The sequence below is a fragment of the Symphodus melops genome (genome assembly GCF_947650265.1).
Source record: "Symphodus melops genome assembly, chromosome: 15".
In the NCBI taxonomy this organism is placed as follows: Eukaryota; Metazoa; Chordata; class Actinopteri; order Labriformes; family Labridae; genus Symphodus; species Symphodus melops.
In genome coordinates this window covers 2,056,691-2,072,992 of record NC_136705.1, presented here as the reverse complement: position 1 = coordinate 2,072,992, position 16,302 = coordinate 2,056,691, and the positions used below count along the sequence as shown (strand labels likewise).

The following is a 16,302-nucleotide window of genomic DNA, read 5'->3' as shown; positions in this document are numbered from 1 at the left end:
CCAGTACGGTTTGGTCTCCATGGCAACTCAAAGAGGTCTAGTTCCTTCTCATGAATAATGATTGACTGATTGCATGAGACTTTAAACGAGCTAATCAGGTCTGTGGACCACAGGGGGGGGGGGGGGGGGCAATCAGGTGGTGGACTCGGAGCTGCATTGATCTCCAGCAGCAGCAGCAACATGGAGCTCAGCTACAGCAGGACGCATCAATGATGTTGAGTTCAAAGCCATCTTACCACAGAGGGGAGTGACACATACAGCCTCAACTGACTTTTAAAGCCGATGATGATGATGATGATGATGATGATGATGATGATGTCATATCTGATAACAGGATCAAACCTTTTATTACAAACACAAGTACAGTTTCATTTTCTCCACATCCGGCTCGTAATCAATCAGGCTGACAGGTGGAGCAGTCATCAAAACCAGATTTTTATACTTTGACATGATATTAACAAGTGCAACATCTGTACAACATGAGTAACATCTGCATCACCTGCACAACATCAGCATTACATAAGTAACATCTGCATCACATATACAACATCTGTAGATCAACACTCTTTAAAATTCTGAACCTGAAAGTGTTTTTGGAGGGCTTGATGAACTTTGGTGGCCAAAATATAACAAGAAACATTTTGAATCATTTGTCACACATGACAAGCCGAACATGAACCGCTGAATCTTCATCATCTTGTTTTCATAATAATCTCGAACCAAAATATTAATTCAAATTGAAACTTGTTGCCCAGCACTGAGCTGAACTCTCAGACAACGAATGCCCTGCTGCAGCATCCAGGAGGACAACACCTGATGGCAACAAGCTCCACATGCACCATTTTCATTTAACCGGTAAGTAACAAGGATGAAATATGTTGTGTGAACGGACGATGAGCCAACAAGAAGAAGACCAACCCAGCTCAAATGCGTTTCTCACATTCAGGGATTCTTACTGAGACATTCACTTCTTCCAAGAGAAAAAAAAATCCTGAAATGAAAACATTGTCCTTGTGCCAAGCCACCAGATGAGTATGTGAGAGAAACAGTGAACTGCTCAGGTTTATCCGAAGCAGCAAAGGAGGCACAGCAGTCCTCCTCAGAGCCTTCAATTGCAACACTTAAGGCGTGTGCAGAAACTTTAACACATGCACTAATAAAGATGACGACAGATGGAAATATAAACAGTGATCAGTGAAGGTTCAGTGTCCCATGATATGTTGGAAAGGGATTTGTTTTCAAAGCAGTGTTGATATGAACAGAAGTTATTATGTGTGTGTGTGAGGCTGCAGCAGTGGAAGCTTTAAATCTGGATCCAAGGACAACTGGACTGAAACACATGTTAAACTGCTCAATCAAAAAAAAAAAAATCAGGAAGGTATAGGAAGCACATCAGTCCTATACAGAGCCTTGATTTGTGCAACAAAGAGGGTGTTTGCATCACTCCTGATTAAAGATAACACCAACTTAAGAAATAGAGAGCAATCAGAGGAGGATTATTAGGACATCTGGGTTTTGTTTTTTTAAAGTGAGATAGATTCATGTCTGCACACAGAATAAGTTGTAGCCTAGTGTGTGTCGGGCTGCAGCACCAGCAGCTGTACTCTCAGCCATGCACCCACCGGGGTAACCTACTTACACTCCGCGTCATGATCACCGCCTGATCCTCCAGAAACACGACGGAAACGAAGCTCTCTTCATCATCTTATCCCTCTTTCAACTTGCACTCCTCCTCCTCGCTTAAACTCAGACACTTTTCCGTCTCTGTGGTCTGTTATGAAGCCTTCTGCGGCAAAAGACACTCACCTCTAGCAGCAGACATGCCCGGTAGGTAGAGCCTCTCTTTCCTTTCTTTGCAGAGATCCGCTGCAGCTCTGACTCGGAGGAAAAGGCAGCCTGATGTTATGTGAACCTGAAGTTTTCAGCTTGCCATTTGGCGGATTAAACGCAGGGAAACATTCAGCCTGCGATTAGGTAGAGGCGAGCAGACTGATCGCGATGGAGAGAGCACTTTCAGCGACAGGGCGTGTCCTGCACAGACAGCATCCTCCTGATTTAAACAACTTTATGTCCACATTTCAACTGAATGTCACTGAATTGTGGAGATGTAAAAAAAATCCTTCGTGGAATCCCCCTCTCCGTGGAGCTTTTGTCGGATCACCTCCACGTTAAACGGATAACCCACTTTGTGTCTGGGATGACTCTGCTGTTCTGCACGCGCTGCTTGAGCTAAATCAGAAAGTTGACCGACACTCGAGACCAGCGGTTGCTGTTTTTCATCTTTATTTATCCATGAATCCTGCTACTTTAAATGGAAAGACTTAATAGTCTCTTCGTGGCGTGGATTAAGCTTTATCCTTTAACACAGACATTTTGATAAAGGATAATATCAGAGAATAAAAAACACATTTGATTGATTAATGAAAATAATCGATCGATTTGCGACCCTTTGCCATAGAGCACATATTGCTTATTGATCTGATTCCAATACTCTGTTTTATGTTTCAAAAGAATTTAATGATTGCTGCTACCAAACTGAAAAAAAGAAAAAGAAAAAATGTATCGACCATCAGCTCTCTGCATGTAGCTGTCGGTTGCTGCCTGTCTTCATTGGTATGCATTGATCGTTTTCAGTAATTATAATGATGCATTCACGTGCTCCTCGGAGGCTCCAGCTTCCTGAGTTCATCGTTGAGGCTGATAAAGCGTCACTATATAATACTTTCATGCCTTTTTTTTCGGAAAAAAAGGAAAATTATGTTTCATTAGGCCTACTGGAGCAAAGTTTTTGATCTAGTCAACATGTAGGGAGAGATTGGGAGCGCTTAACAGCAATGACACTCATACTGCACATGCTCAGTTAAAACTTCAACTCAACATGAAGGCAGAAAAAAATGCTTTTAAAAGCTTTAGCACCATTTTTGTTCCATTGGCTTTAATTTTAGTCGGATTGCATCCTCGCTGGTCTCACGATGACGATTATCCTGTCCACAATTTGATTTGATATATCAATGCACATGGCGACTTACTTTTTCATCATTTCATTGTTGTGTTAAAATCGCTCATTTCGTAAATTCTCCTTTATCTGTCTTTTTTAAATTTGTTTTTCTCAGAATCAAAACTGTAACGGGTTAATTGTTTTGTAAACGCTTTCTGTATTTAGCTCAAGTTATTAAATGGTTAAACAACAGTTACTGAACATTTTCTATTTTATGAATATCTTTTAGCCCTCGCTAAAATAACAACATCTGAGGCCACGGGCCAAAATCTTCTGATTCTTCGATTGAGGTCGGGGGGGGGGGGGCCCGCAAAAAAAAATCCCCTCAAGGGCCGTAAATGACCCCCGTGCAGCAGCATTGGACACCCCTGCTTTAACACGTGAATGCAGCTTAAATCCGTTTGGAGTTCTCTGGCGCCCCCTGGTGGAACAGAGCAGTAGCAGCAGCAGCGTTTGGCGAAGGAAGTGCCACCGTGTCCGCTGAGAGGACTCGTTACCTGAACCTGCAGCCAGCCTTGTTTACAGTGTGGCTGCGAAGTCGAGCTCCGGGTTTTATTGGTCCTTCTTCTTTTTCGTTTCAAGGGTCAGTTGTTTATGAAACCTCCAATCTGGATCGCGGCGGCAGCAACCGGAAGAAGAAGATAGAGGAGTTCTCTCGGTCTTCTCGGGAGAAAATCGTCCAGTCCAAGAACAAAATGTTCTCCAAATTCACGTCCATCCTGCAGCACGCTGTGGAAGCGGTGAGTGGTTCAATCTGCCCCGTCTTTGTGTGTTTGTTTAGCCAAAGAGAGGCCGCAGGTCGTCCTCACGTCACCAATACAACGTCAGCATTAGCATTACAATGCTAACTAGCGAGCTAATTAGCATTCTGTGTTTGTTTGTTTGTTGGCGTGAGGAGTTTATGTTTGTGTTTGTTTCTTTTACACAACCAAGTAAGGACACGAACAGGACCTCGCTGTTATTGTCTGCGCGAGCGTTGTTATGACAGGTGTCTTGGTAAGGTGAGGTAGAGTTAGCTGTTAATGCTAGGAGAAGCTAAGCTAACGTCGCAGCGATGAGCGAGCTCTCGTTTTTTTCCAAACAGTAGTCGAAGTGTTGTGTCGAAATGATTGCACTGCCTCGATGGATGTTGCGCAACTGTGTGAGCGGCAACGTTACAGACGCAATCAGTGAGCATGTAACCGTTAGCTTAGCATTAACAGACGCGTCAGCTAACCAGCTAGCTCTAACAGCTGGTGACCTGAAACCGTCCAGGTGTTTCTAACAGACTCTCAAACATCAGCAGGTGACTGAAGGGGGAATATTAAGTCCTTAAAGGAATGTATAGACTGGCCTTTTATATTTATAATGCAGAAATACACACACACACACACACACACACACACACACACACACAGAAACAATAACAACACAAGTCAAGGTGCCATCTGAAGAAAGGAAAGGATCAAGTGTCCATGTTGGTTTAAATGATAATTGGGATGTCCCTGAACGCCTCAGCATGCAGTTCAAGATGACACAGAGGATGTCAACACTATCACCAGATCTTCTCCAAGACGTAGAGCTCAGGAGAAGACCAGACCAAGGGACCCCCCATCATCCCAGGGACGGAGGGGAGCGCCTGATTGATTTGGTGTTTTTGAGGAGAAGTGTAGCCGATCAACAACCTGATGAAGTCTAGCATCGCTACAGCGTGATCTTATCCCGGCTGAAACATTTCCCCCGCAGCTAAATCCTGAGATTTTGACACCTGTGCCTTCTAATCTGTGCCTCTTGTATGTGAAGAAACGAGGCTGCCACTGCTGAGAGATTATATCAGCTGTTTGACTTCTTACTCTGTGATACAGGTTGTTCATGTGAATGAAACTTTAAGAGTTTACAGTTTTCAGTATTAAACGTTTTAACCTCTGACTACGCACTGCGCTGACATTAAGAAAACACAAGAGGAAGTTCCAGAAACAGTCTCTGTCTGAACTGAGCTTGCCCAGATGTCCGATACTTTTTTTAATATTGATAGATAGATAGATAGATACTTTATTGATCCCGAGGGAAATTCAAGTTTGGATGTATTTGGACGTGTTTCCAAACAATAGTCTGTTGTTTTTCGACTTGAAACACAGAAACTTTAGAAACGACATTAAGTTCACACACAAAGCGTGAATCCGTCCTCCTGCACACTGTTGAGATCGTACCAAACCATCTTCACACGACGTGTTGCCGATGTTTTTAGACATTGGGATAGTTTGTCTGTTGGGTGTCGAATGAAACAAATACAGGCAGTGTTTGATTTGGACTGTATCTATATCGAGGATTAAAACAGACAACAGCCTGAGTTCTGCTCGAGAGACGTCGACATGCTGCGCTGGTTGATTCTGTTTGAACATATTCATTGATGCGTTTGTATTTTCTTCCTCCAGCTCGCTCCCTCGCTGCCCCTGCAGGAAGACTTTGTCTACCACTGGAAGGCCATCACGCATTACTACATCGAGACTTCAGGTGAGACGCATCTTCAGGAAGGAGCAAACGTGTGGTCTGCAGACGTGGAGTGAGTGCTCCGCAGGTTGCCTTCACACAGAAGATTTTAAGCACACATTTGAGTTTAAGAACATGAAGATATTTACAGACGCCGCCTCTTATCAAACACGTGTTTTCATTATCAGTGTAAATAAACCGACCACCTCCAGAGTCAGGAGAAGCAGGTGGAAAGATTTTATAGGTGAAAGGAACAAGAGGTGACATGTTTTTGTGTCAGTAGATAAACGAATGAATCAGCGGCTCGACACTCGACAACAGACTTCGGGGAGCTCAGTCGCTAGGGACTTGGGTTGGGACCAAATCTAGAAATTTGATGCTGGAGAGGTTGATGTGCCCTTGAGCAAGATACTGAACCCCTTCCCACGTGTGTGTGTGTGTGTGTGTGTGTGGGAGTAATACAAGAGAGTAAAATCAAATTTCCCCTCTCAGGATTAATTAGGTTTATCTTCTTCTAAATGTTTGAAAAAAAACAATCCAGGTAGTGTGTGAGGGGAGGAAGAACAGCCGACTGAAGAAGCATAAATGTGAAGAATTCTGGGAATGTCGTGCGGCTAGAGTTCGCTGTGGAGTTAGAAAAACGGAGATTAAGAGAGGGAGCTTTCCTCGTGTTGGCCTGCGGGGATCTGAGCAGGTTCTACTTGTCCCGAGTTCGAGCTGAGACGTTCCCACTCGGCGTCGGCTCCAAGAACTGGTGCAGCTTTTGTTTTTGCATGAAGCTGAGGTCGTTGTCATGGTTACTTAATCAGTGTGTTTTTGTAGACTTGTGACATCATTTCAGACTTTTGTTTAAAATCTCTGCAGCAATTCTTCCCCGATGAGCTCGAGGTAGCGTTCGGTCTCCTGGGTCACTTTGACTGTTTTGCTCTTCTGCAATGCACAAAACAAATCACGAGGAGTGATTCACCTTGCTGACAGCGATGTTCTTAAAGCCGCTGGACTGATGTGAATATGGTGCATTATTAATGCGTGTGTGGCAGCTGAAGTTCGGCGTGTAAGCAGAAAAGTCTTGGGAAGGAGAAGTGGTGACATAAAACGCAGAGAGTCTTCTCTCTCTTTCCGTTCCTTTAACACGTCTGTGTTTCCTCCCGTTAGATGACAAAGCTCCGGTCACAGACACGAACATCCCATCTCACCTGGAACAGATGCTGGACATCCTGACCCAGGAGGAAGCGGAGCGGGAGTCCGGAGAGACCGGACCCTGCATGGAGTACCTCCTGCACCACAAGATCCTGGAGACGCTCTACACACTGGGCAAGGCCGACGTAAGTCAGTCTGTGATGCAGCCGCTGCATGTCGCCGACCTCCGGGGAAATATGAACGCATGTTAGGACAAGGTTGAGAATAAGTTCAGCAATAGGTCACCAGCAGGACGATAACAGATACAAAGCTGATGATCGTATGGCTGCACAATTAATCGTCCAATCAGTGAATCAGCACTTCTAACATCTCCTGTTTGTGTTTTCCCATCAGTGTCCTCCGGGGATGAAGCAGCAGGTGCTAACCTTTTACACAAAGCTGCTTGCACACATTCGCCAGCCTCTGCTGCCCCACATCAACGTCCACAGACCTGTACAGGTGAGAAGTGAAGCGCTCAGTGCGTCGGTGACGCTCTCGTCGCCGTCAGGCGTCGGGACTTATTTTGACCCTTTTTTCTTCTCTGTGGCTGTCCACGTTTAGAAACTGATCCGTCTGTGCGGGGAGGTGCTGGCTGCTCCGACAGAAAACGAAGAGATTCAGTTTCTTTGTATCGTCTGCGCCAAGCTGAAGCAGGACCCGTACCTCGTCAACTTCTTCCTTGAGGTGAGCTTGAATTGAAATCAGGGGAGTAAAAAAAAGGTTCAGAAATATCTCATCTATAAATAAATGAAGACACGCAAAGTAAGAGTGCTATTTTAGGCACACGGTTCAGAGAGTCTTTCCTTCCTGTGATGTTGCAGAACAAGTCGAAGCGACCCGAGACGAGGAGTCCTGGAGGAAGGGAGGTGGGGAAGGAGAGCGTGTTGGCTCCAGACACTGGTCAGTCTCCATCAGAGGAGCGGGCTGAGGAGCCGCAGGCTGCTGCAGCTGCCGCCGCCGCCGCCACCTCCAGTCCGACCACCACCAACAACAACAACAACAACTACAACCTCGTCTCCTCCCTGCTCAACCTCACTAAGAGCCCTGTGAGTTATCCCACGTTAAGGTTGGATTGCTGTAGGTGATGTCACGTTGTTGACGTGTTGTCTGTCCCCCCCCCCCCTGCCCGGCTCAGGATGGGAGGATCGTGGTGAAGGCGTGCGAGGGCCTGATGCTGCTGGTCAGTTTACCGGAGCCTGCAGCCGCCAAGTGTTTGATTGAAAACACGGAGCTCTGTGACCTTCTGACTGACAGGCTGGTCTCCTTCTATAAAGCTCTGCCTCAGTCCATGGACCCGCTGGACATCGAGACCGTGGAGTCGGTTAACTGGGGGTAAATGTGTGATTTAACTCGACTTCACAGCCCTTATAAAACCTCCTGTCAGATCTTTAATATCTCTCTCTCTCCTTCAGCCTGGATGTGTATAACCTGAAGGAGGACGCTGCTATCTTCACGGGGAAGCGAGCTCTCATCTCCTTTCTGTCCTGGCTCGATTACTGCGACCAGCTCATCAAAGAGGCTCAGAAGGTCTTTCATGCTGACTCACTCGCTGTTGTTGTAATGAATCATGCTGTCGTGCCATTTGAACGCGACAAAAGAACTACTCTCCAAACAAGTTGTTTTTGCATGTGAAAGCCACAGGAGGCTGAAGGACTCTTTTGTTTTTGTCTTCAGTCAGCAGCTGCTGTGATGGCGAAGGCAGTGAGAGAGCGATTCTTTGTGTCTGTCATGGAGCCTCAGCTAATGCAGACGTAAGTCCAGAATCATCCATCAGTCCTTTTAAGGAGATCTTAGTCGTTTCTTGGGCCGTTAAATGTCAGGATGGCTTCATATGGACGTCTAAAGTGTCGATACGGAATCATTTATCGGTACCAAATAATAAAGGATCAATCAGTGCGATGTGTAGAGAGTCTTTTCGTTTAATAACAAAAAGATTTTAAGTCTTTTTTTTAAATGCCTCGTTCTTCTTTTATCAAAGAGGTTTTGAGAAAACAGGGTCTGAAATGATCTCAGACGAGAGACCGCCCTCCTGCTCCGTAAAACTCGTGTTCTGTTTTTGGGCGCCTGCAGGTCCGAGGTGGGCATCCTGACCTCCACGGCGCTGCTGAACCGGATCATCAGACAGGTGACGTCGGAGGCTCTGCTGCAGGAGATGGTTTACTTCCTGCTGGGAGAGGAGAGAGAGCCGGAGACGGCAGCAACCGTCGCTCAGAATCCTCTCAGGCACAGACTCATCGAGCACTGTGACCACCTGTCAGACGAGGTGAATATCATCACCTCACTCTTCTTATTTAGCATCTCTCAAATCAGCGAGCATTTACAATCCTGTCCGTCTGCTGAGCGGATGTATTCAGGCCTTCTGTCCGCTCGCCCTTCAGTGAATCACATCATTTACCGTCCGCACATGAATGTTAATAAGTGTTTGACGGAGCACGTTGTCCTCGCATGAACGAGGGATGAATCATCCGTTCCCTCTGCCTCCTCCCGTGTGTCCTCAGATCAGCATCATGACTCTGCGGCTGTTCGAGCAGCTCATCCAGAAGCCCAACCAGCACATCCTCCACAGCCTGGTGCTGCGCGGCCTCGAGGAGAGGAACTACCTGGAGAACAAACCGCAGGAGGAGCGGGAGCCCCTGGAGAACGGGCAGCCCCATGACGCCGTGTAAGGACCTCCTTGAGCCGCCTGGAAAAATCGCCTGCATTAAAAAATCACACACATGCACACATCAGATTGAATAAAGTGAAGGCTGTGTTTATCGGATGTGCAACACATTCATCCAAACTTCTGCATGTTGTTGTGTTTCAGTCGTGGCGTTCTTTACAAACAATGCATGTACATCCATATCCGTCCCTGAAGGCTTTAAAGAGCAGCAGATGTTTCCGCACGGCTCTGACGCCTGCGAGATGAGTTCATTGATCACAGCAAAATAAATGAACCCTCGTGTACGGCGAGCGGCGGACCTAACGCTTCACACGGCGTGCCGCTCAGACGTCAAATGACGTGTTCAGACGTCATTAAGATGCCGTTTATAGCGGGCGTGTTGAATGAGAGCTATTGACATATTCACACGCTTCCTACGTTATCGAGTGGAAGAGCTCCCAATAAAAACACATTTATACCGACCAAACACTTGATACCAGAAGTACGAGGTCAGGGGAGGAGCTAGTAGCACCCGCCGGAGTCGGGTCAAAAACGAAGGATTTGACGATGTGTGTTCTCTCTGCAGAGACCTCGAGGAGGATCCTCTGTTCGGTGACGACGTCTCTCCTGACAGCAGGCTGTCCGGTTCTGATTGGCTCAGCTCGTCTCCTCCTCAGAGTCCCGATCACTCAAAGTCTGACGGGAAGACGGAGGTGCACAAGATCGTCAACAGGTACGCCGTCTGCACTCTGCACTATAGTACACGCAGCGTTCGATTTAACACGTGATCAGCTGTTTTCTTTAATAGATTATTTTATTTTGAAGGTGCAACGCTCTCATCTTTAAAATGAGAACGGTAACGTGTACATTCTCTGTCTGCAGTTTTCTGTGTTTGGTTCCTGATGAGGCGAAGTCTTCATATCAGGTCGAAGGGACGGGCTACGACACCTACCTCAGGGACGCACACAGACAGGTACGAATCATTTACAGGTACAAGAATTAAAATATTAAGCTTTAATAGTTAATCGTGAATAATCATATTCATGTTTAAAACTCATACATAATTTCACACACACAGTATGTTCAAAGAAAAACTTGAAAGGCTTTTATTTTCAATGTTTTTATCATCTTAAACTGAGAGTTTATTTCATGGGTGCTTTTATTTTGAAAGAAAGTAAGGTCCTTCCTGTAGATGGAAAGTGATGAAATAAACTTTAAGCACAGAAACAGGAAGTGGTTAGGGAGCACAAACTCAATGATGCTTCCTGTACAGATTTTATTTTTAGGTAAATCTGTAAATGTAGATGACCTACAGCTGACCTTGACCGACTTAATTGTGTCCACTTTCAAACTAAAAGCGCCACACTTCATTTTGTCCGCCTTCAAAATAAAAGCACCACACTTCAAGTTGTCCACCTTCAAAATTAAAGCACCTAAGTAGGTTGTCCACTTTCAAAATAAAAGCACCAGATGTTTTAATGTTACTTGTGGAAACACAGAGCAGAGAAGTAAATATTTACCAGATGCTGTTGGGACTCAGGAAGGGTCTCGTGCTTCTCTGCTCTCTTTCACTCCTCAGTGAATCAGATTGTTATTGAACACACGTTTCACCCCTCAGTTCAGGGATTACTGCGGCGTCTGTCAGCGGTGGGACTGGAGGGGGAATCCGAAGCCGTTCGAGAAGTGTAACCTGGACATCCCGTTCTTTGAGGGACACTTCCTCAAGGTCCTCTTCGACAGGATGGGTCGCATCCTCGATCAGGTCAGCGTCACAAAACAGCTCTTCAACAATTTACAGAAATAACTGCGTTATTTAGGTCGAGCACGTGACTGAGATGGTTAAAGAGTGAAGGTCTTTGAAGCCCTGCTGCAGGTCTCTGCGGCCCGGCTGCAGGTCTCTGAGGCCCGGCTGCAGGTCTCTGCGGTCCGGCTGCAGGTCTCTGACGCCCGGCTGCAGGTCTCTGACGCCCAGCTGCAGGTCTCTGAGGCCCGGCTGCAGGTCTCTGACGCCCGGCTGCAGGTCTCTGCGGCCCGGATACAAGTCTCTGAGGCCCGGCTGCAGGTCTCTGCGGCCCGGATACAGGTCTCTGAGGCCCGGCTGCAGGTCTCTGACGCCCAGCTGAAGGTCTCTTGAGGCCCGGCTTCAGGTCTCTGAGGCCCGGCCGCAGGTCTCTGACGCCCGTTCAGGTCGCCGCAGGTCTCTGACGCCCGGCTGCAGGTCTCTGCGGCCCGGCTGCAGGTCTTTGAGGCCCGGCTGCAGGTCTCTGAGGCCCGGCTGCAGGTCTCTGCCGCCCGGCTGCAGGTCTCTGAGGCCCGGCTGCAGGTCTCTGCGGCCCGGCTGCAGGTCTCTGACGCCCGGCTGCAGGTCTCTGAGGCCCGGCTGCAGGTCTCTGAGGCCCGGCTGCAGGTCTCTGACGCCCGGCTGCAGGTCTCTGAGGCCCGGCTGCAGGTCTCTGAGGCCCGGCTGCAGGTCTCTGCGGCCCGGCTGCAGGTCTCTGTTCTCCATCTTTGTGTAGTTTCCTCATCTGATCCTCTTCTCTGTCTGCAGCCCTACGATGTGAACCTGCAGGTGACGGCCGTGCTGTCCAAGCTGTCCCTGTTACCACACCCACACCTGCACGAGTACCTGCTGGACCCCTACATCAACCTGGCCCCCGGCTGCAGGTCTCTGTTCTCGGTCATCGTCAGGGTAAGAGTCCAGATTATACTCACAGTTTTTGAGTATGTTTGATACATACGCTCATCGAGTGATGTAAGCTGTGCTGGGAAACATCGAGACCTCTCTGGGCGAGTCGCGGGCTGTAGGTACTTGAGGCTGAGAGACGGAGACCCCTTTAAAAGTCTTACTGGATTCTGGATCTTCCGTCTCCAATCAGAGCAGTCATACTTCAGGAGTGCTGAGTGTGTTTGTGTGTTACTCATCACTTTGTGTTCTTCTGTGTCGTTCAGGTCGTTGGAGATCTCATGTTGAGGATCCAGCGAATCCCGGACTTTACTCCCAAACTGCTGCTGGTGAGGAAGAGATTACTGGGCCTGGAGCCGGAGGGCATCACGTACGTAACTGTCCCACCTTTCTGTGCGTGTTTCTGTCATGTAACGGGTAAGCTGCCAGGCGATGCTCTGACATGAAGAGCTTTTAGTCACGCATGTTAAAGAAACCAGAAACAGGAAGTGAGTGTTTGCAGAAACCGAACAACGACGAGGTCGAATACGGAGGCACGGATCTCTCCGAGGAAACGCGAAATGAAAAAAAGAAAAGAGAGATCTTTAAAAAAGAGAACATCATACATTCAAACTTCAGTTTCCCACACATGCACGATACTTGTGCACCCAAGAAGACTTCCGACCTTTTAGATCTAAAGCCAGTTTAATCGCCTTCATCGTGATACTCGCCATCGTCAGACATCTTTGTATTATTTTAACGCTTGTCTCACCTCCTGTGTCTGCTCCTCCTGCAGTATCGACCACATGACTCTCCTGGAGGGCGTGATCGTGCTCGAGGAGTTCTGCAAAGAGCTGGCAGCCATCGCCTTCGTCAAATACCACGCGGCAGCCTCGTCCTCGCCGTGACCCTCCTGCTGGTGGTCCATCTCGAGTCAGGGTGGGAAACGGTGGCACGGGGTCGGGAAAAAAAACACAAAAAAAAAACTTCACACCAAAACTGCTCATCCCCGACCCATACAGCCAACGTGGATGGATTCGTGGCTCCGCCTCCTCCGGCCTCCGGGGGCTGCTCCATGAAAAGTCTGCAGCGTGTGTTTGATGGGAGCGCAGACACTGCCCAGCCCGAGGAGGAGGAGCAGAGAGACGGTCACCGGACTCTTTCAGCCGCTGACTCTCCCTCTCCTCCCTCGCCGTCCCTCCTCCTCGTCCGCCGCAAGACGACATCCTGTCACCAGTCTGTCGAGGACAAAACGATGTTTTGTGTATTTATTTTCTGTCCCGTCGTCGGCCATTTGTAAAAGTCATTGCCTTAGTGTGGATTCACACCTTTCAGTTACAGACTGTTTCCTGTCGAAACATTTTAATCTTGAATCGCCGTCTGTTTGAAGACAAGAGGCTCACTACCTTCTGACCTTTGACCTCCTCATACACCTGTAGTTACATTCATGTTGAGGGGCAGTATTTACGATGCTGCGCTCAGATTTTATACGCCTATATGTCTTCTTATTTATTTGCTTTCAGGTTGCCTTTTTTAACTGGCGTCACATTAAGAAGGACGTCCGTCACTTTATTAGTTTCTCTTCAGTTCGTCTTTAATCACCCAAAGATTTCACCTGACATCACTTCCTGTGTATCAAACAGGAAGTGCACTGTGTCGCTTCGTTTCATTGACGCTTTCAAGACTTTTTAACTCCACGCCCAGTGTTGCATTTCTCACACACACCGGGTTTATTTAATCCAAACAATGTGTGTGTGTTTAATCGTTTTTAAACGTTTCTAATTCTCTGCGATGTGTTTTATTCTGTCGAGAGGAGGAAGCCGAGGATCAAGTGGCTTCACGTGACAGGCGCCTTCGACAAGTCACTTTATGAGCAGCTGACGACTTCAACAACCATCACAGTTCACGGAGAGCGAGCGGTCGTCGTGTTAGACGGAGGCGTTTCAGCCCGTGGCGTTCACGAGGAAGACCCCGATGAAGGTCACGAGATGAAACACTTCAGTCGTTTAAAGTAGAAAAAGTCACTTTATCCACACGTCGGGACTTTTTCCGATGAACATCGCTTTCGGCGTGAAGCTTCAATGTCGTCGTCTTCAGAGGATGCACTCGGCGGGCGCCGTGCTGCTCATGCCGGGACGCAGCGGGACCAGATCAGAGTCATCCAGCATCGTTCAGACCGACTTTAAAGTGGAATGAGGGCGTTCACTCTGCTGTGTTTTGGATTTACAGAAAATGAATCTGTGAATCCTAAAACGTTTGTTTAGTTTGAAGCAGCTCACGAGGATTCAACTCGCTGACAGTCGCTGAATGATTCGCTGTTTTGACTCGCCGTCGGATCTGGTGATGTAAAAACTTTGAATGTGGCTGCAGGTCTCTTTGATTCCTCTCTATGATCGTCTCTTCAGTCCATCGTGGCGATGGCGACGATAACTCCACGATTTGGAAAACACGAGTTGAAGCTTCTGACAACATAAGACAACAAAGCGACCTCTGACATCAGAGGAAAATGGCCGCCGTGAACATGGTGAAAGGTTTCAAATCTTTATTTCATCCCTGGAGCGAAAACAAGTCGTCTGTTTGACCCGTAACGATTTATTTGTGAACAGAAAGATTCGTGCGCTGCGTTAGAGATCGAGCTGTGCGGCGCCGTCGTCACCGCGGACGCCTCTGACGTCGTCATGACTTCCTCTGAGCTGCTGTGCGTTTACCTGCAGTATTACCTGTCCCCCACTGTGAGGTCGATGATGTTCACGACTGACTGACTGACGCCTCGAGTCATCCGGCTCCATCAGCACCTGAACTACATTATGCAACTGCCTGCATGCATTCAGATTTGCACATTGTCTTTTTTCATTCTTGTTTATGATGTAAATGTACAAAAAAAAAAAGCTTTTTTTTGTTTGTTTTTTCCAAAATGTTTCATAAACCAAAAAAGACTAAAAATTCTCAGATGTTCCAGAAGTTTCTATTTTTAAACTCCTCTCTCTGCAGCTCATCTGCACGTGTGTAGATAATGTGTGTACAGTGGCAATAGAGAGCTACTTCCTGGTTTACATGCACTCATGAACAGTTAGTTAATAAGGATGTGTGTCATATTTTATAAAGACATACACAACTCTGAGTCGTCAAATATCTGATGCCAACTGACGGGTTTTCCCCGTCAGCTTGGACCAATCACTGTTCTGTGTTCTTCTCTTCATGTCCATCGGTTTGTGCGCATGCGCGCTCCTCCGGCCTCACAGAGAAAACAGGATCTCAATTAGCCGTCCTCATTTCAGCTCTGTTTGTGTTTCATTACAGGGAACATGGTTTCCTTTAACTCCCTCCGCTGATTAAAAAAAAACAGCAGTCTTCAGACGGGGGTGTGCTCATTCTTTTATCTTTTTTTTTTATTACAAAAAGTCTGTACAACAAAAAACAAAAATACACAAAATAACCGTTTTTTTTCCCAACAAGGTGAAAAGCACAAATTGTTCATTGTCCCCTTTAAAAGCTTCAGATAATAACACGGGGAGGTACTGAACGTCTGCAGCCTGTCCTTCTCCTCATGCAGGACGAGCTGACGTCACAGACGCGAAGTGGACGGCGTGGTCGCGCGCGCGCGTCTTTCAGTCTGTTAAGATTGTCTTTGGACTGGAGGCCCGTCACGCACGCGCTCTCTGCAGCCTCCACACAGGTGATGTGAGCGTCTCCCTCGTCTTGCAGTGAACATGGAGAAGAGGCACTGTGGTGCAGAGGAAGGCTCTCAGTCCGTCTGCGTGGTGATGATGATGATGATGATGATGAGGAGGTACAAACTGCAGTCAGCTCGCCGCTCACACAATCATCAGAACATTTGAGTCACTTTTTTTTTTAATCATGAGAGAAGTACTCTCTGTCATTACAGCTGCACTGAGGAACACTGAGTGTCCGTTCAATCTTACAGTCGGACTCGAGTCGAGTCAGCAGGTGATTCAAGTTGTGCAGATCAGAGCGACAGATTTACAGTCTGTCACCTCGATCTAAGAGAAGTAAAGAGGGGCAGGTGAATGTTTGGCACGCACAGATTCACGACCCTGCAGACGAGCGGGGTTAGAAATAAGTTAACAGCTTTAAATATGAACGACGACGCAGGTGATGCTCGGCTGCAGGAACACAACAATGAAAAGATCAATCAAACCGTGGCACGCCCGAAAACGACTTCACTGTCACGTGACTGTGAGAAGCTGAGGAAGCTGCAGGCGACACGAGGAAGTCCTTTTCTGTACTTTACACATTGTTTTTCATGACGTAAATGTCGCTTTGATAAAGACGCGGATTGGTGCCAAAATCTGTTTGACTTCATTCTGCAAAATCTAAAAAGTCGTAATAATC

At 47.3% G+C, this 16,302-nt stretch overlaps 1 protein-coding gene across 1 annotated transcript; it reads left to right on the top strand.

Moving 5' to 3' along the window:
- Positions 1–3,407: 3,407 nt before the first annotated feature.
- Positions 3,408–14,895, top strand: fhip2a (FHF complex subunit HOOK interacting protein 2). Its single transcript, XM_079363335.1, has 17 exons — positions 3,408–3,738; positions 5,413–5,491; positions 6,623–6,792; positions 7,001–7,105; positions 7,208–7,330; positions 7,468–7,692; positions 7,782–7,978; positions 8,059–8,173; positions 8,321–8,397; positions 8,717–8,909; positions 9,145–9,308; positions 9,874–10,020; positions 10,170–10,260; positions 10,906–11,049; positions 11,836–11,976; positions 12,237–12,340; positions 12,746–14,895. The coding sequence occupies exons 1-17, from the start codon at positions 3,694–3,696 to the stop codon at positions 12,855–12,857; spliced, it is 2,232 nt and encodes a 743-aa protein (XP_079219461.1). The 5' UTR covers positions 3,408–3,693; the 3' UTR covers positions 12,858–14,895.
- Positions 14,896–16,302: the final 1,407 nt, after the last annotated feature.

What these genes read in the sequence shown, in the direction of transcription:
- fhip2a (XM_079363335.1), top strand. Translation starts at nt 3,694, where the DNA reads ATGTTCTCCAAATTCACGTCCATCCTGCAGCACGCTGTGGAAGCG. An exon ending in TCATCAAAGAGGCTCAGAAG is followed by an intron (nt 8,174 to 8,320) that starts GTCTTTCATGCT and finishes TTTTGTCTTCAG; the next exon opens with TCAGCAGCTGCTGTGATGGC. An exon ending in TGTTCTCGGTCATCGTCAGG is followed by an intron (nt 11,977 to 12,236) that starts GTAAGAGTCCAG and finishes TGTGTCGTTCAG; the next exon opens with GTCGTTGGAGATCTCATGTT.